Source organism: Rousettus aegyptiacus, unplaced genomic scaffold (genome assembly GCF_014176215.1).
Source record: "Rousettus aegyptiacus isolate mRouAeg1 unplaced genomic scaffold, mRouAeg1.p scaffold_m13_p_16, whole genome shotgun sequence".
Classification (NCBI taxonomy): Eukaryota; Metazoa; Chordata; class Mammalia; order Chiroptera; family Pteropodidae; genus Rousettus; species Rousettus aegyptiacus.
Genome location: NW_023416291.1, coordinates 37045444 through 37065598, shown reverse-complemented (window position 1 = coordinate 37065598; position 20155 = coordinate 37045444). Strand labels below are relative to the sequence as shown.

Here is a 20155-nt window from a genome sequence, read left to right as displayed (position 1 = left end):
CTGTGGATTTGCCTGTTCAGACATTTCATATAAGTAGAATCATACAATATGTGACCTTATAGCCTAGGTTCTTTCACCAAGCATGTTTTTGTGGTTCACCCATGTCATAGCATATGTCACTATTTCATTCCTTTTTATGACTGAATAATGTTCCATTGTATATAGATATACCGCCTTTTGTTTATCCATTCATGCATTGAAGGACATGCAGGTTGTTGTATTCCTTGGACTGTTGTGAATAATGCTGGTATGAATATTTTTATTAAATTTATGAGGGCGGCACTGGTTAACAAAATTACATAGGTTTCAAGTGTACAGTTTAATAATATGTCATATGTAAACTGCAAAATACAAAAATTTAACCCAAAGTTAAATGTTTTTTCTGTTACCATCTATTTGACCCCCTCTCTCCCTTCCTATTAAACTGCTACTATGAATATTGGTGTACAAGTTTTGTCTGAATAATTGTTTCAACTCTTTGGGGTACATAACTTAGAAGTGAAATCTCAGAGTGATATAGTAATTCTATGTCCAACTTTTTGGGGAATCACAAAACTATTTTCCAAAGTGGCTACTTCTTTGTTTACAATGCCACCAGTAAAGTACAAGGGTTCCAAGCTCCACATCCTTAGCAACGCTTGTTACTTTCCATTGCTTTTGGTGTTATCATAGCCTGTTAGTGCATGTCAGGTGACATCTCACTATGATTTTTATTTCCATATACCTAATGAGTAATGATGTTTAAAAATTTACATGTCACTGTTGAACATTTTAAAATCTTTTTTGGAGAAATGTTTATTCAAGTCCCTTGCCTGTTTTTTAATTGGGTCGGTAGGCTTTTGGTTGTTGAGGTGTAAGAGTTCTTGATATATTCTAATAGTATATTCTATAGACAAATGACATGCAAATATATTGCCCAGGTCCATAGATTGTCTTTTTACTTTCTTCAGTCTTTTTTTACTTTTTTAAAATTAAATTTATGGGGGTGACATTAGATAATAAAATTGTGTAGGTTTCAAGTGTACGATTCGATAATATGTCATATATATATATATAGTGTATTCATCATCCAAAGTTAAAATTCCTTCCGTCACCATATATTGACCCTTTTGTACTTATCTACTTCCCCTCTCTCACCTTTCCCTCTGATAACCACTAAACTATTGTCTGTGTCTATGAGTTTTATTTGTTTGTCTTGTTTCTTTGTTGCTTTTGGTTTTATATTCCACGTATGAGTGAAATAACATGGTTCTCGACTTTTCTGTCTGACTTATTTCACTTAGCATGATTATCTCGAGATCCATCCATGTTGTCGCAAATGGCAGTATTTCATCTTTTCTTATGGCTGAGTAATATTCCATTGCATATATGTACCACGTCTTCTTTAGCCAATCATCTATCAAAGGACACTCTTTTCACCTTAATGAATAGATGCATCGGCTATGATGAAGTTCAGTTTATCTCCTTTTTTCTTTTGTTGCTTGTGTATGTGTTGCCATATCTAAGGATCCATTTCCAAATCCAACACCGTAAGGATTTGCGGCTATGTTTTCTCCTAATTGTTCTTGGTTTAGCTCTTAAACATAGGTCTTTGACTCATTTTGAATTAATTTTTATTTATTTTATGAGGTAGGGTACCAGATGTCTTCTTTTGTGTGCGGATAACCCAGCATCTCAGTAGCACCCGTAGAAGAGAGCGTTCTTTCTTCATTGAAGGGTTTTGGCACCCCTTGCCAAAAATCAATTGAACATAGACAAATGGATCTATATCTAGACTCCATTCTGTTTTGTTGGTTTATATGTGTATCATTATGCCAGTACTATACTGTTTTGATCTGTAGGTTGGTAGTAAGTTTTGAAATCAGAAAGTATTATTCCCCTATATTTTCATTTTCAAAATGATTTGGAGAATTTGGGCCCCTTGAGATACCATATGAATTTTAGGATAACCTTTACCATTTCTGCAAAAATAAATAAATAGATAGATAGATAGATAGATAGATAGATAGATAGATAGATAGATAGATAGATAGATAGATAAATAAATAAAGACTCCTGGATACAGACAAGAGTTTAGTGGTTATCCAAGGGAAAGGGGGTAAACACGGGTAGATAAGGGTAAATGGTGTCCAATATATTGTGACAGAAGGAAATTTAACTTTGGGTGGTGAACATATAATATAATATAATATATACATATGACATATTACTGAGTTGTACACTTGAAACCTACATAATTTTATTCATCAATGTCACACCCAATAAATTTAATTTAAAAAACAAATAAATAAAATGATGTCATAATATTGATATGAATTACATTGACCACTTTGGGGACTATTGCCATCTTAACAATGTTAAGTATTCCAAATCGTGAACACAGCATGTCTTTTGTTGTTTAATTTTTATTAGTTTCAGGTATACAGTACATTTGTTAGACATCTATATAGTTAGTAAAAGGATACCCCCCATTTTCTCCCTCCCTCCCTTCACCTTCCCCTGACCTAGCCAATGTATTAATGCTAACTGCATTCCTTATGCCATGCTTCCCATCTCCATGAACATCGTCAGCTGCTATATTGTACTCCTTTAACCCTTCACCCCATTCTCCCAGCCCCCCCCAAACCTGCCTCCCCTCTGTCCATCACCAAATTGTCCACCATATTTATGACTGTTTTGGATTACTTTGTTCTTTTTATTTCTTAAATTCCACATATAAGTGAAACCATAGAGTGTTTATCTTTCTCTGTCTGACTTAAATACCTTCTAGGTTTGGCACAGCAATATCTTTTCCATTTTCTTCTTTTTCATATGTAGGTAATTTATTTTCTTATCCTTTTAGCCACTCCATCCCTTGGTTGAAGCATTTAATTCTTTTTCCTTTAAGGTACTTGTTCATAGGAATGTAGTTGTTACCAGTCTTCATTCCTGTTTTTGATACATGTTTTTTCTTCTTAAAGAAATTCCTTCAACATTTCCTGTAATTCTGGCTTGGTGGTGATAAATTTCTTTAGTTTATTTTTGTCTGGGAAGCTCTTTATCTGACCTTCAACTCTAAATTTAGCTTTGCTGAATAGATGAGTCTTGGTTGTATATCCTAGATCTTCATCCTTTCAAAAATTTTTGCCAAGCCCTTCTGTCCTGCATAGTCTCTCCTCAGAAATCAACTGCCAGTCATATGGGTGTTCCTTTAAATATAATTATTCATTTTTCTGTTGCTGCTTTGAAAGTCTTTCCTTTGTATTTAACCTTTTTAATTACGATGTGTCTTTGTGTGGGCCTCTTTAAATCCCTGATTTTTGGAATCCTCTGAGCTTCCTGGGGTTTTATGTTCATTTCCTTCACCAGTCACCGAAGTTCTCCATCATTATTTTTTCAAATAGCTCAATATCTTGATTTTCTTCACTTACAACAATCAGACGAATATTTGCAGCCTGAATAGTGTCCCATGTCCCCTTAAATCATCTCTATAGTTTTTGGCCTCTTTTTTCTTGCCTATCTGCTTGGGTGTCCTGATTGGCTTTCCTGTCCTCTAGATAGGGCATATAATCCTCTTCTTTATTCACTTTGTTTATTTCTTTGTTTATTCTATTTAATATGCTTCTCATCTCAGATAATGTTTTCCATTTCAGACCGATTCCTTCTTATAACATCCATCTCCATTTTTATCTCTTTTTTGGAGTTCTCTACTTTTCCCAAAAGTTCATCGAGCATCTTTATAACCAAAGTTTTGAACTCTGCATCTGTTAAATTAATTGATTCTATTATATCTGGATCTCTGTTCTGTTCTACCACGTGGTTTCTGCTTCTTTGGCTTCCCATTTTGGCTGCCTTTCCATGTCTGTTTCTATGTACTAAGCAAAGCCTTTATTTAAGTCTCCCAGTCTTATTTGTGTGGATTTGTGACATAGGTGTCCAGTGGCACAGTTCTGAGAGGGGTTCGGCTGCAGGCCAAATTTAGCCCAAACCTCTACCCTGCTGGGGCCACTTGTCAAGATTTGGCAAGCAATCCCCATATGCTAAGCTTATAGGTGCCTCAAAAGGTCACACCATAATCCAAGGCCAGCTGCCTCCAGTGTGAGTCTAGGCACTGCTCAGCAAGGCACATCTGACTCGCTGAGGATACACCTGGATGTTGCTTGGGTGAGGCCCGAGTTGGAGGAGGTGGGGTTTCAAAGAATCCTCTGGCCAGAGCGACCACTGTTATCCAGTTGTTGACATCACAGCTATTGGCAGCACTGTGTCCGTGCGTTGGGAGAGGGGAGGGCTCAAGAGGGAACAATGGATTCTTCTGGTACTTCTCTATAAAGTGAGCCTCGCTTCTGGCCCTCACTCCAGCTACTCAGTGTACCCCTATAAGTCCCTAGTCCCCCTAGGACGGTCATCCCAGTACTCGTGCTCAGAGTGAGCAGGTTCGCTGCTGCAAAAATTCTCTCGCAGATGTGACCCCTTTAAGAGGCATCTGCCTTCTGCCTCTGCCTCTGCCTCTGCCACTGCCACAGGCTCAGCCTCTATCTCACACAGCCACTCGCGACCGGGTGCCCCACGTCCTCACTCCATTATACCTTCTGCCATTGCCGAGTGCTTTTTTGGACTTCTATCTAGTTGTTTGGTTTGTTTATCTAGATCCAGGCTGCTCCTTGTTTTCGTCACAACCTTGATTTGATCACCAGAGGGATGAACAGAGCCTCTATCATCTACATCATTTTGAAGCACTCCCCCAAATACAGAATGTCTTTTGATATACTCAGGGTTTTTACTTTTTGTCAATAATTTTTGTAGTTTTCTATGTACAGGTATTCAGCCTCTCTAGATAAAATTATTCCTAATATTTTGTTGAATTATTTTACATGTCTGTTCATAAGAGATAGTGGTCTACAGTTTTGTTTTCTTGTATGTCTTCATCTGACATACAAGGGTAATGGGGGCCTCATAGACTTATTTAGGTAGTGTTCCTTCCTCTTATACTTTAAGGAGGGCTTTGTAAAGGACCAGTAGTAATTCTTTCATAAATGGCTAGTGGAATTCAAAATGAAGCCCTCTGTTCTAAACTTTTTATTTGAGGACGTTTTCAATTGCTGGTTCAACCTACTATAGGTCCGTTCCAATTTTCTATTTCTTCTTCATTTAGTTGTGGTAGTTTGTGTGTCTCTAGGAAGTTCTCCAATTCATCTGTCATCTGATTTGTTGTTGAATAATTTCATATGATATTCTCTTACAGTCTTCTGTAAGTTCACATAAGATATATACCATTATTACATATAGCAAATATTCTGTGTAATACTATTATTATATGTACCAAATAACACTATTTGTAAATAATATAATTTATAATATTTTTATGTAATATTTATTTATATTATATTAAATATTATACCTAATAATATTTATATATTATATATTTATATATTATAAAGAGAGTATAGAATACATTTATATAATACATTAAAAATATATAGTAAGGTGTTATAGCAACCACGGTAGGCACAATTACTAATCTACTCCCTTATGTAACTCCCACAACTCAGAACTCTCCGTGGAGGTGATGGAGCAAGGACACAGGGATATCACCTTGAGTGTTAATCAGGCAAAGATGCTGCTTAACTTGGATGCGGTGCAGGAATCTGGTGACTCAGGTAATAGCAGCTAAGATGAAAATAAGGTCACAGAGTCTTCACAGCAGAAGAAGAAAACCAACAGCGTGACGAATAGAGCAGCGGTCCCCATACTTTCTGGCACCAGGGGCTGGTGCTCCTATGAGAATCTAATGACCGATGATGTGAGGTGGAGCTGAGGCGGTGATGCTAGCGCTGGAGAGCAGAGGCAAATGCAGATTGCTTCCCCGCTGTTCACCTCTTTGTGTGCAGCCCAGATCCTAACAAGACACAGACTGGTACCTTAGGGTTTGGGACCCCTGAAATAGAGAATTAAAGTTTAAAGAGGAGTGCGCCCTATGGTGAGGCCATGAGAAAATAGTCTACCTGATGAAGAAAGAGTTCTGTTCAGCCCTCCAAGATGTCAGTCTTGGTCTTGTCCTACAGGCCCTTCTGTGGTGAGCCTTGTCTCCACTCCGACGATTGGCAAGCTGATGGCTGAGGCCCCCCTGGTCCTGGACACTGAGGAACAGGCAGTGCTGCATGAGATGCACAAGGGCTTGCTGCATGAAGTCTCTCCCACCCTCCTCTCTGATGTCGTCTCTGTCTTTGTGAGCAATAATGACACTCAGAACCTCAGCTCCACAGTAACCTTCATCTTCCAGCGTGTAAGTCCTAGTGGGATGAGGCTGTTGGTAGAAAAAAAAAAAGGCTGAGATCTGAGCATAGACTTGGGGATCAAGGGATTCCCCCAAGGGAGCATTAGCTCTCCAAGAAAGCTTTTACAAGCTAGATTTGGGACAGCATTTCTGAGTATCCAGAACCACCAGTTGACATCTCTGTTCCTACAGTCAGTGACCCCTGAGCCAAGGCAGAAGGTGTTCTGTGTCTTCTGGGAGCACGGCCAGAATAGGAGTGGTTACTGGTCCACCAAAGGCTGGTCCACCAAAGGCACCAGCACCACCTGCCAGTGCACCCACCTCAGCAGTTTTGCCGTCCTCATGGCCCCCTACGATGTGCAGGTGAGAGCCCCAAGAGGGCCAATTCAGTGTCCATTACTGTGTAACAAATTCTCAGCAGGCAGTGACACCTATAAAAATAAACACTAATTTGTTGTCTTGCGGTTTCTTCGGGTCAGCAATCTGGCATGGTGCAGCTGAATTGTCTGCTCAGGGTCTCACAAGGCTGAACAGACTGTGAACTAGGGCTGCAATCTCACCTGAGGCTTTGTGTCCTACTCTAAGCTCCCTGGTTGCTAGCAGAATTCTGTTCCTTGTGGTTGTAGGACTGATTTCCAACTTTCTGGCTAGCTGGCAGCAGGGGATCTTGCTCAGTTCCTATAGGCTACCTGCATCCTTTCTCGTGTGGTCCTCTACGAGAAGAAGTTCCTATCTGGAGGACAGCAGGAGCCCCCTCACTTCGAAACTCTCTCACACTTTGAATCTTCTTCTCAAGAGCCTAGATCATTTAAGGCCTCTTCAGATTAAGTCGGACCTACCCAGGATAAACTCCCTCTCTTGAAGCGAGTTGATATGAGACCTGAATTCCACCTGAAATAAAATGCTTTGACAGCAGCACCTAGACTGGCATTTGACTGAAAACATGAAAGTAGTGATGTGCACAGAAGCAGTTGGGGATATGGTTGCCAAATTAGAATTCTATTTGCCACAAGGGACTTTAGAACTGAGGTACTTAGGGGCTGCCGAAAGGAAGGTTTGGTGATGGCAGCGTTCAGAGGTGCCAGAGGAGCCTGTGCATACAGGCAGATCCAGAGCCATAGTATCCTCCTCTCCATGGTCAGGCGAGCTGGTTACTTTCTCTGGTTCACTAAAACCAGAAACTCTCTCAGGTGATATCAATTAATGGGGCCTTTATTGAAATTAATGTGGCGCCCACATGAAAACAAGCATGAAAAGGATCATAGCCAAATGGTCAGACTTCATAAAATTCTCCAGAAGTTTGAACATTTCAAGGCCATGTTTCCTCCCACCACATTGCTAGATGACACAATATTCATACTTCTATTTGCATACTGTATTATATTTACAGAAGAGTTAGAATATTTGCATTTCATAGTCAAACAGAATTAAAGTGTAAATGTTGAAGATTCTCTACCTCACCTTTAACCCTAGACACCTAGTTCCTCTCATTCCAAACAGTGAATGTTTTGGTTTCTCTTGCACTCTTCTATGGATGTTTTATACATGTAAAGTGATGCATGCATTCGTTTTTTGGTCCTCCTCATTTCCCTGACATGGGGGGGATTTCTTTTCACTGTTGTGCATTTTGTGTTTATTTATTATGTCTAAGAGATCATTTTATCTCAGTCTACAAAGAGACACTTCATTTGTTTTTATTGCCACATTGCATTTCATTGCATGAATGCGCTGTAAGTTACATATGTAGACCCCTCGTAGTGGGCATTTTGTTTCTGACCATTTGAAATAGAAATAATGTTACAGTTGTTTACACACACTTCATTGTTCTTGTGTTTGAACATGCAGCTGGGACATATACTGGGTCAAATTCATAATTGTATGTTGTAGATATTTCTACAGTTCAGCATATAGAAGTAACACCTGTGAGCACTCCCACCAACATATGTGAATGCGTGTGACTCGTCACACCACACCAAAGGTTATTATCAAATTATTGGATATTTACTTACCTGGGAGGTAAATACTGCATCTAGGAAAATTTTTCCGATTTTTTTTTTGTAATGAACAGAATAAAAAATATTTACTCAAAAGATATTCATATTTCCTTCTCTAAATACCATTTGCTCACATCCTTGGTCTATTTTTCTATTGGCTTGTGGATACATTTCTTATGAGTTTGTGGACTCTTTATATCGTACAAAAATTAGTTTATTTTGTCACACCAAAGAAACTAAAATTTTAGTATGCATCAAAATCATTTGGAGGGCTTCTTATGTATTTATTGGTAACATTTTATTAGAAATCAATTTCAAATTTTCTAGCTTGTAGGGTTGGTGCTGAGAAGTCCGAAGATAATCTAATGGGTTTTCCTTTATAGGTTACCGGCTTCTTTTCCCCAGCTGCCCTGAGAATTCTTTCTTTGTCATTGGTTTTTGATCATTTAAATACAATGTGTCTTGGAGAAGGCCTCTTTGGGTTGAGGTAATTGGGTGTTCTGTTAACTTCTTGAATTCCAAGCTCCAGCTCATACCTTAGATTTGGGAATTCTCGTCAACTATTCGTATGAAGATGCTTTCTAATCTCTGCTCTTTTTCCTCCCCTTTGAGAATGCCTATTATTCTTGTTTCCTTTCCTGGTAGTATCAGCTAGTTCTTGAATTTCTCTTTCATCTTATTTCATTCTTTGGTCTCTCTTCTTCCTTCTGATTTATTTCTAGATTTCTGTCTTCAATACACTGATCCTTTTCTCCTTTTGGTTGACTCTATTTCCCAAGCTTGCTCTTTCATTTTTCATCTCTTTCAGTGTGTTCTTCATCTCCAGAAGTTCTATTTGTATCCTTTTGAGGGTTTCAGTCTCCTTGCTAAAGAACTCAGTCTGCTGTTCTAATTGTTTTTTCTTCAATTCCTGAAATATTTGATATGAATTATTTTAGATCTCATTGAGTTTCTCAGAAACACCATTCTAAGCTCTCCCTCATTTAAGTTGCATATTTCTATGTCTTTAAGCTTATTTTCTGGAGATTTTTCTCTTTCTTTCTGATGTGTCTTGTCGCCTTGGTTGTTCATAATGTTTATTGGACTATTTCTTCACCTGGGCATTAATGGAAGTGTATTATGCATTTTTTTTCCAGAGAGAGGATTTATTATATAAGACCTCTCCTTAGTCTGTTGAAAAGAAGGCATTTTTTTTTTTTATTTCAGGTAGATGGCATCTAAGCCTCTTGGATCTCTGCATTATATATAGTCTTAATAATGCCTTTTCTTTTCTTATAAATATTCAATTGTGCTCACTACCCTCAGCCTCAGTCCCAGTGAGCGTTAACAACAGTTTCAGTAGCATTTGCTCAGATTCCCCTGGGGCTTCACGGTGTTCCATCTAAGAGGATATGGAGGGAGGGTCCCTCTGCATTGAGGCATAGATGCTTTGGCTCAGCCTGGTGATTTGCAACAGAGGCTGGTAATAATTAACTATTGTTTCTCTTCCATCCCCACTTCTCTGTTGTTACAACTTCTCTGCTTTCTGCCCTAATCTCTGGGCACTGCCTCTGCGTGGAGCTCACAGGTCTCTCAAGCGGGGCTGTTCAGGGAACCCACCACAACTTCTCCCCTCCCCATCCTCCTGCAGGGAGCTCTGGTTAAGAGAGGCAGGTTCTTTGTTTCCCCCAGTCTATCACCTGTCTCCTTGAGTTCTGGACTGCAGTACCTCTTTTGCGCATATCCCGCACTCAGACATTCTGGTGTGCACGTTGGCTTTTTTATTGAGTTTTAGATGTTCAACTTATTGTTATTTCAAGGGGAGCGATCTGGGGACATCTCTCAGCAATGTTAAACTTAAAGACAGATGTATTGCAGAAATTAAAATAGTGTAAAATGTATGTTGCTCTTATCCAGATGGACTGACTTTGACATTTTTACGTCTACTATCTTAATCATTAGCACTTTTCCCTCTCCATCTCTACCTTTTTCTCTTCTCTATGTCTTTCTTCTCTCTCCCATCTTTCCACTTTCTCCATCATTCTCCCCTCTCCTCTCTATTGATCCCCTCTGTCCTCATTACACTGGAAAGACTTGGTGACGGTTTTTTCATGCTCTGTTGGATTTGCAAAAAAAAAAAAAAAAGGCAGGAAATATGAATTTTTAGCTACTACCAACAAAAACATAGTAATTTTCCTCCTTTAACCCAGGATCCACTTCTAAGACTGTAAGTATTAGTGACCAGCATGGAACAGGTGTCCTGTGATGAGGTGAGTGGAGTCTTGGGTGAAGAGATGATGCCTCCAGGTACAGACTCTCTCACACAGCACCATGTAATGGAAACAGACCATGGTGCTCAACCTGGAACTTCGTGTCTCTGAGACCCTCACATGATAAACTGTAAGCCTAGTCATGCCTACAAGTCTAAAGGAAAATAAACAATACGAGTTTTAAGCATGTTCTTCAGTAAGTTCTCTTCTATACCTTGCTTCTTCCATGGTCTGAATTAATGAGTTCAGAACCCAGAAAATGTTACCATTACCTAGAACCATCACGAACTTACCCGGCCCCTCCATTCCTGATTTTGTTATACCCCAAAATAAATACAACTGTAAATGGTGGAAGGGTCATTACCCCAGAGCAGAAAAGTGCGACTGATCTCCACTTTTCTGGGTCCCAGGAGAAGGATTCTGCTTTGACTGTGTTCACTTACACGGGGCTGTGCCTCTCTCTGCTGTGCCTCCTCCTGGCGGCCCTCACCTTCCTGCTGTGCAAAGCCATCCAGAGCACCAGCACCTCACTCCACTTGCAGCTCCCTCTCTGCTTCTTCCCGGCCCACGTGCTCTTCCTCATGGCCATCGACAGAACAGAGATCAAGGTACTGACACTGTCCCATAAGACCCCTAACCTGCCCAGGGGATGCTGAGTTCATGGGGCAATGCTGCACTGGACACCTTAATAAAATGGCCTTGGGTTCAGGGAAGGTTAGAGGGGTCAGTAGCCTCTTTCACACTGCCTGACATAACTATGACCAACCGTCTGCTAACAATTCTTTCATATGAATCAGAGTTCTCCCAACGACATGGTGTAGGAGAAGTCCAGTGGGCATCCTCTACCCTGACTACCTGTACCTCTGTGACTCCTACTCCTCACCTGGGTGCTGTGCGCCATCATCGCGGGACCTTATACTACCTCTACCTGGCCTCCTTCACCTGGATGCTGCTGGAAGGCCTGAACCTCTTCCTCACTGCCCGCAACCTGATCGTAGTCAACTACTCCAGTGCGAGCAGATTCATGGTTCCTGTCGAGTATGCAGTCCCAGCTGTGATCGTTGCCCTTTCTGCAGCATCTGGACCTCACCTTCTGGCACACCCACCCAGTAAGTGCAAATTCCCACTGTCTTCATCTTTTCCACATGACCATGGCCCGCAGAGGATCAACTTGGCATTTTAGTTTTACTAGAATATGATAGTCACATAAACACCCAAAGGCATCCTCCTGGTTTTATGATCATATTCTTTGAAGTGACCGCTTTAAGATCTACAACTTTTATTGTTTCAAAAGTATATTATATTGTGTATTAATAATTACATATTGACATGATATTGTGTATTGTTTTAATAACATACACTAACAATAATACATTAATAATATTTTTCAATAATAACTGTTTTTTGTGGATTTACTGAAATATAATAAACATTTAGTTGCTATATTTACAATATACAATTCAATAATTTTTCCCAATTATGTTGGCATACAGAAATATAACATATTCAGTTGTACAGCAAAGTGATCAGAGATCGACATAACTCACAAAGCGATCACCCAACTAAATCTAGTACCCCTCTTCCCCCTTACATGTTTATTACAACATTATTAACCATCGTCCCCATGCTACACTCTACATCTCCATGTCTATTCTGCCATTATCCATTTGTACCTCTTAATCCACTTGCCCTTTTTGTACCCCACAACTCCCCTCTTATCTAGTAGTTCTCAAAATATTCTCTGTATCTATGAGTTTATTTCCACTTTTGTTGTTGTACTTTAGATTTCACATGTATGTGAAATCATGTGGTATTTGACTTTCTCTATCAGACCCATTTCACTCAGCGCAATACCCTCTAGGTCCATCAAGGCAATATCTTTTTCCATCCCTTTTCTTTTAGTCTGTGTGCATCTTTTAATCTGAAGTGAGTCTCTTGTAGGCAGCATGTGTAGGGGTCTTGTTTTCTTATCCATTCAGCCACGCTATATTTTCTATTTTTTTGAAGTACTTGTTGATAGAAATGTAGTCATCACCATTCTTTATTCATGTTTTTGATACATGTTTTTTCTTCTTAAAGAAATCCCTCCAATATTTCCTGTATTACTGGCTTAGTGTTGATGAATTCCTTAAGCTTATTTTTGTCTGGGAAACTCTTTATCTGTCCTTCAACTCTAGCTTTGATAGATAAAGTATTATTGGTTGTAGTATTCTTCCTCAAGTATTCTGGGTTTTCATCATGTTGAATATTTTGTGCCAAGCCCTTCTGTCCTGCATAGTTTGTATGAGAAATAAGCTGCCGGTCATAAGTGCACCCTTCTAGGTAACTAACTGCTTTTCTCTTTCTGCTTTTAAGATTCTCTCTTTGTATTTAACCTTTGGCATTTTAATTATCATGTATTTTGATGTGGGCCTCTTTGGATTCATTTTTCTTCAGACTCTTTGAGTTTCCTGGGGTTGTATGTTTATTTCCTACATCACGTGAGGAAAGTTTTCCATCATTATTTCTGCAAATAGCTCTTCAACGTCTTTTTGTCCTTCAGATACCCAAATGACACAGATATTTTTACATTTTATAGTATCCCATGGGCTCCTTAAATTATTATTATTGTCTTGTCTTCTTTTTTCTTGTCATTCTGATTGAGCGTTCTTGGTTTCCCCATCTTCTATATCAGTAGTTCCATCTTCTTCTTCATCCACTCTGTTTAGTGCATCTAATTTCCTCTTCATCTCAGTTTAAGTGTTCTTCATTTCTGATAGGTTCCCTTTTATAATTTCCATTTCTTTTTTTTATCTTTGATGAAATTCTCACTGAATTCATCTACACTTTTCTTAAGTTCATTCAGCATCTTCAGAACCAGTGCTTTAAACTCTGTATCTGTTAGATTGCTCGACTCCATTATATCTGGATCTATGTTCTGTTCTCTCATATATTTCTGCTTCTTTGTCTTCCCATTTTGGCTGCCTGTGTTTGTCCGTTTCTATGTACTAAGCAAATCTCCTAAGTTTCCTGATCTTATTAGTGCAGTTTGGGTAGTAGGTGTCCAGTGGCGCAGTCCTGAGAGGGGTGCAGCTGCAGGCCAAGTTTAGCCCCAGCCTGTGCTCCTCAATGCCACCTGTTAAGAGTCAGCAAGCAATCCACAGATGCTGTGCTTATAGTTGCCTCAAGAAGCCACACAAGAAACCGAGGCCAGCTGCCACCAGTGTGAACCTTGGCGCTGCTCATCAAGGAGCACCTGACTCTCCGAGGACACAGCTGAATGTGTCAGGTGGGGCTGCGAGTTGTGCGAGCAGGAGTTTCAGGGAACACTCCCAACTGAACGACCTCCGTTATCCAGTTTGATTACGTCTTAGCTATGGTGGCTGCTGCCTTTGCAAATTGGGAGTACGGAAGGCTCAAAGAGGAACAATACATACTGCCAGCACTTCTGTCCAAGAGAGATCCTTGCCTCTCACCCTCAGTCTGACAACTAAGTATCCCTCTGTAAGTCCCTGACCCCCGCGAAGCCAGATGAGCACTGGTGCTTAGAAGGAGCCGTTCCATCGCCACAAAAGTTTGCTCGCGGACATGGCCCTTTTAAGAGGAGTGTGCAGCTGTGCAATGCCACAGCCTCTGTTCCATTCAGCACTCAGGACCAGGAAGCCTCCCGTCTTTGCCTCCTCCTACCTTCTACCCTTGCAGGTTGATTAATTATTTATCTCCCTAGTCCTAGTGCTTCTGTTCATCTAGATCCCACGTGACTTTTCTTGCTCTTTCGTCCTTGTTTCTGTCACAACGTTGATTTGGTCAAAAGAAGATGAACAAAGCCTCTATCATCTGTGCCATTTTTTCCCAATCTAATGAGATATTAATAATTTTAATGTAACATGTAGTGACTGTGTTTCATCTTTTAGATTTATTTTAAATACTAATTGTATATTATAGTAATGACTATAATCACATTATTAACTGCATCTCATATATTAGAACTGTATATTAATGTAATATTCATCCCATTAATTGAGAGAACTGTTTAAGTCTTCTAGAAAGCAAAATGGAAATGAAGGGATGGCACTGGTTGGTATAATCTATTTCACTCTCCTAATTAAAAGTAACAATAGATGCTGATATAGATGATGAAATTATCATGAGCTAAGATTTAGAAATCACTTCTGATGGGCAATTGGTGTTCTAAGTATTTTTCAGATATCAGTCAAAGCATCTTCCCAACAACCTTCTGAAGTAGAACCTAGTAAATTGCAGGTTTTACAGATGAGGAACCTGAGGCACAGAGAGGCCTGACATGGCCAAGATTACACAGCTGTTTACTGGCAGAGCTGGGAATAAACCCAGATAGTTTGGTGTTCACAACATACTCTTATGCTGATAAAATTAATGTTCACTTATGTCAGATGAGGCCTGGCCAACTGGCCTTCCTAGATAGCTTAGCATAAAAGTCAGTAACTTTTTCTGAAAAGGGTCAAAGATTAAATCTTTTCAGCTCTGTGGGCCATATGGTCTCTGTTGCAAATCTTCACCTTCGTTTCTAGCACAAAAGCAGCCAAAGACAACATGTAAGAGAATGAGTGTGACTGTGGTCCAGTGAAACACATTTCCAAAATCAGGTGGCAGGCCGGGTGGGCCCGCATTTTACCAAGTTGGCTACAGTTCACCAACACTGCCTTAGTAGCTTTCTCTTTTGGTGCATCCATCTAACCCTCTCCATGGTCTTCTCACCTCCCTCCTCACTCACATTTCTCCTCACTTGGGATCAAGCTACAATTCTATCATTTCTATCCATGTGGTCCTGGGTTACTGACTCTGCCTCCTTAAGCCTCAAGATGCCTAACCTGTGATCATCTGAGTCCTTGTGTTGTCATGAGGGATAAATTATGTAATGTACATGAGCCCTGCCTTAATACTGTGTCAGCTTACGATAAACATCTTCTCTCACTCTCTTCTTGCATGTCCCAAATTGTTCACCTTCTCCACATCTGCTCATTTGACATATCTCAGCATAAACATGGTGAGTTCCCTCAGGGAGCCCTTCTCAATTATCTAATCTCATGTACCCCAGACAAAGCTATGGTTGCTAGCCACAGGTTCTCATAGCTCCAGATACTTGATCATAAAACTCTTTGTCTTAATTGTTTCTGTTGTCTAAATTCAGTCTATCTTAATCACAAGTGCGTATTCAGGCCAAGAACAAATCTTGACACAGAAAAGACAGTCAATATTTGTTTTAATAAACCAGTTCTTCTGAGAACTTACATTTATTTCTCTAAGCATTTCTGGAGTACAAGATTCAACAGAGATTTTTGAAAAGAATTTGTCTTTACTTTAAAACCATTTTATTAAGAGGTGATTTATGTGTAAAAAGATGTACGTTTTTAACGTGTTCGACCTGATGAGTTTGGGGATAAGTGTACACCCAAGAAACCATCACCACCATCGAAGGCATATAGAAAGTTTCAATTATGAAAGATAACTAAGTTCAGGAGTTGTGCTATAGTTCAGTGCCTACAGCTAACAATACTGTACTGCATATTTAAATATGCACTGAAGGTAGATTTTAGCTTAAATGTTCTTACCAATAAAGCAGTAACAATATTAATAATAAAGGAGGAAGGAGGAAACTATGGTGAGGTGTGTTTATTTATCGATTCCTTATCCACAAAGGTCAACGTAGTCTTCTATCTCTTTCCATCTCTCTCTTAGATGCTGGCTCCACACACACAAAGGATTTATATGGACCTTCCTTGGCCCCGCCTGCATCATCTTCTCTGTGAGTAATGGATGACATCAGCGCATCCTTCCTGCCCAGCTGAGGGCCAATCAAAGAGCAGGTGTCTAAGGAGGGTTACAGGCAGGGAGAGCAGTCATTCCACATGGCCCCAAATTAAGGGGGCTCCCAAGAGGCATGATGTCAGTTTAAACCAGGACAGAGGGGTTTCCTGAGATGTCACTTTCCATGCTAAAACTTGGGACTTCCCACCCCACTTACAGGATAAGAATGTGCCCAGGTTCCTAGATATTTGGTCTGGGTTTCTATGACTGCTGTGTAATAAGAAAGCTTCTTACCTGCTGTGTTAGGTGTGGATAAGGCAGGAGGAAGTTTTATAGATGTGGAATGCATTCAATATGCCTTGTGGGGATTTTGCAGATTAATTTGGCTTTCTTTCTGATGACCTTCTGGATTCTGAAAACCAAGCTCTCCTCACTCAACAGCGATGTGTCCACTCTCCAGAATACCAGGTCAGATGGATCAGAGGGGCTCACCCCCCATACAAAGGATAGTCCATGAGCAAGACCATATGGTTCCAAGGTTCAGGTGTCCTTCCACAGGGGTGCTGTGGAGCTGGGGGAAGAGGTGTAGCCACCTTCCTTGGAAACCAGCTCAGATACTGTGGTTTGCTGCTGACACCCAAGACAAAAACATTTCATCCATTCATAACTCCAGCAGAAAACTACCTCAGCTACCGACAGAACTGACTATGTTTGGATAAACAGGGGTTTCTTTTAAGGTTCTATGAAAGATGTCTAAGGACATTTACATCTTTATAAAGAGCTAGGATATTATAAACTGTTCTGGAACCCGGTGTGTACTTTCTTTCCCACACCTTCATGGATGCTCTTCCCTCAGCCTTCTATACTCCTCCACCTGGTGAAATCAGGTTGATCCTTATCCACATATTACATCTTCTAAGAGGCTAGGGATGTCCTTTGATTTCCTCAACTTAGCAAACCATGAAGGGCCTCTATTTTCTGCAAAGTATGCCCTGGGTCCCATCCTGGAGAGTGAGAAGATGGGAACAGTACTGGATGGGACATGGAGAGATACTTCCTACTTTACAATATTATAAGCGACCCTTTGTTTTAGTCTTTCCACTGCACTGTAAGGTATATGAAACAGAAATCTTGTCTTTGTTGTTTTTAATGCTCAGGACCCATCACAGAGTCAGTACACAGAACATACTCAGACATGTCAGTTGAATGAAATTGGGAATATTTATGAAACATTATGATCTTTTGAAACCCTCATTTTTAAGTGTCACTGCTGTCCTCAGTCCAACTCAAAATACCATCCTAGAGCCATATAGCACTTCTATTTAGGGTATCTTTGAGAGTTAAGTTCAAAGTTGATCACAAATCAGTCAGAGGCATCCATATGGTAGGGATGAAGACGGCCTTGATTCTATTGCTCTGGGTACACCATGTGCCTCCCTTCTCCTCCTACTCAGGATGCTGACATTTAAAGCAACAGCTCAGCTCCTCATCTTAGGCTGTACGTGGTGTCTGGGGATCCTGCAGGTGGGTCCAGCTGCCCACGCCATGGCTTACCTCTTCACCATCATCAACAGCCTACAGGGCGTCTTCATCTTCCTGGTGTACTGCCTCCTCAGCCAGCAGGTACCACTGTCTGACGCCTACCCATGACTCTTTCCATCCTCACCCCTCTCATTGAGCTGATTCAGAGCATGCTTTGCCTCTGTAGGTCCGTGAACAATACAGGAAATGGTTGAAAGGAGTCAAGAAAACCAAAGCTGAGTCTAAGAAGCACACCCTTTCCAGCATGGTTATGTCTGAAGGTTCTAATTCCAGCAGGGTAAGATCACATATTGCTTGCTTTTCTAGAGAACTTCACTGACTGATCCCATTGAGTACCTCATGCCCATCACACTGGATAGATAACCTGGGTATATAGCGGGGATACCCACTGGGTTTTCTTCTGCACTAAATCTTGGCATTTTCCTGTCATGAAAATAGGCATTGTCTACTTTCACTTGCTGTGTTTCTATGTTCACCTTGATCCTTGCCCATTACTATCTTCTCATTCTCCACATGCATAGAACCCCCACTTTGCACTAAATGGTACATATGGTTTTCAATTTTACTTGGTGAGAAAATGGAAAACACTTCCTTGCAATTGGGGGTCTAAGGTCAGTTCAATAAGCAGGAACTAATGATCTGAAGCAGTGATGTTCAAACTGCTCAGAGTCACAGCACTATCCTTTAACCTGCTATTCTATGCAGCTCCTCTATATAAAAAATAATCAATACATGGTAAAATCTAGTTATAAAAGTTAGTAAAATAAGTATTAAGTTGATTTTGAGACTTACTTAAGCATTTGCAATTGTTTTTCGTAGCTTCAACACATACTAAGAATGCAAAACCAGGGAAGAGAGTTATAAAAGGCAGAGGAGAAATCCTGACAGAGTGATCCTAGCAAGCATTTCTATGTTTTGGTTGACAAAACCTTTTCTCTTACTTTTTGTTCACATATTCTTTACACTAGCACTTGGAGGTAAGTATTACATTCCTTTTTTGTAGATGAAGAAAGTGAGGTTCCTGGGATTTGTATGAACCATGTAATGACTTCTGCCTCTTCAACTTTACCCTAACTTCATGTGCCCAGCATCCTGCCTTGCGGGCCTTCTGCATTTCTCTCATTCACCTGATTATTTACCCTCTACAACTGCTATGTCCCCGGCTCTCTACTTCTCAAAGATCTCATCCTTCTAACTCTTTCTTCTTCCAGTGAGTATTCCTACTATCTTCCACTGAAAATCCTGCCAGCAGGATGAAATGAGTTCAACTTTGTGCTCACCAGGCATTTGGCACATGTTTCATTTTCTCCTTGTTTCATCTTGTTACCACAGATAAAATGTGCTTCCTACTTTTTAAGGATAATTCTTCCATTACATTTTGGTTCCCAACACTCTTGACTCTCCATAACTTTACATTAGTGCTCATGCGTTCTCTCTCTGGACATTGCACAGTCTCACCTTCTCAACAGCATCTTTTCCACCTTCATTACAACATACTATATCTGTCTTATTAAAACTTATTAATGTTATACATTCTATCCCTTCCTTCTTCTTCCTCTGCACATTCAAAACTAACTTTTTCCTCCATCATTCTACAAAAACAGCTTTTTAAAGTCTCCATTGACCTTCATATCACTGGATGAAATAAATAGTGTTTGATTATCTTTGCAGGATTGAATGTTGTGGTTACTTCTTTTGTTTTGAAATATTCCTCTTGTGTCTCTGGCTTGTATGACTCAACATTCCTTGGAATTCTTCCTATCTTTCTTGATGACCTTTTTTCATGTACTTTAGCTATTATCTACTCTACATGCTTATTCTAGAAACACTTCTATTCTCACATTATACCGTCTTCATAGGCAGTCTTTTGTACATGGAGTCAATGTGTCCTGCCAAAGGAAATTATGGCCACATATATTTCTCTAGCTCTCAATTACCAATTGCCTACTTGACACCTCTACTTAGATATCTGAGAAGCAGCCCCACATGACCATAAAAGAACTTATCATTTTTTTCATTAACTTATTTCTATTCAGGGTTCTCATCCTCTTTCCTACCCTGTCCCACCTCAAACCGATTCGTTGCTAAATCATGCTAGTATGTCATTTTAGTAGCTCACAAATTTGTCTTGTTGACATTCAGTTGCTGGAGAATTGGGGTTTTCTGGTCTGTAAAACAAGTCCATCTCACTCCAAGTACAGTCAAGAAGCTATAACCCAATTCCTCAGTTGTCTTGGGTTAAGATCTGTGCTTCAAATTGATCTACCACATGATCCAGCAATCCCTCTACTGGGTATTTACCCCAAAGACTGGAAAACCCATATCCGAAAATATATTTGCACGCTGATGTT

General features: G+C 40.0%; 1 protein-coding gene across 1 annotated transcript in view; it reads left to right on the top strand.

Moving 5' to 3' along the window:
* LOC107510500 (adhesion G protein-coupled receptor E2-like) overlaps positions 1 to 20155 on the top strand; it is a 23410-nt gene extending 3255 nt beyond the window's left edge. The window contains exons 4-14 of the mRNA XM_036233356.1: positions 21 to 38; positions 5522 to 5636; positions 6042 to 6262; positions 6446 to 6616; positions 10907 to 11123; positions 11402 to 11609; positions 16194 to 16260; positions 16639 to 16730; positions 17717 to 17885; positions 17971 to 18081; positions 18624 to 20155. Of these exons, the coding sequence (XP_036089249.1) occupies positions 21 to 38; positions 5522 to 5636; positions 6042 to 6262; positions 6446 to 6616; positions 10907 to 11123; positions 11402 to 11609; positions 16194 to 16260; positions 16639 to 16730; positions 17717 to 17885; positions 17971 to 18081; positions 18624 to 18668 (1434 nt within the window). The 3' untranslated portion in view covers positions 18669 to 20155. The remainder of the gene's footprint in view (positions 1 to 20; positions 39 to 5521; positions 5637 to 6041; positions 6263 to 6445; positions 6617 to 10906; positions 11124 to 11401; positions 11610 to 16193; positions 16261 to 16638; positions 16731 to 17716; positions 17886 to 17970; positions 18082 to 18623) is intronic.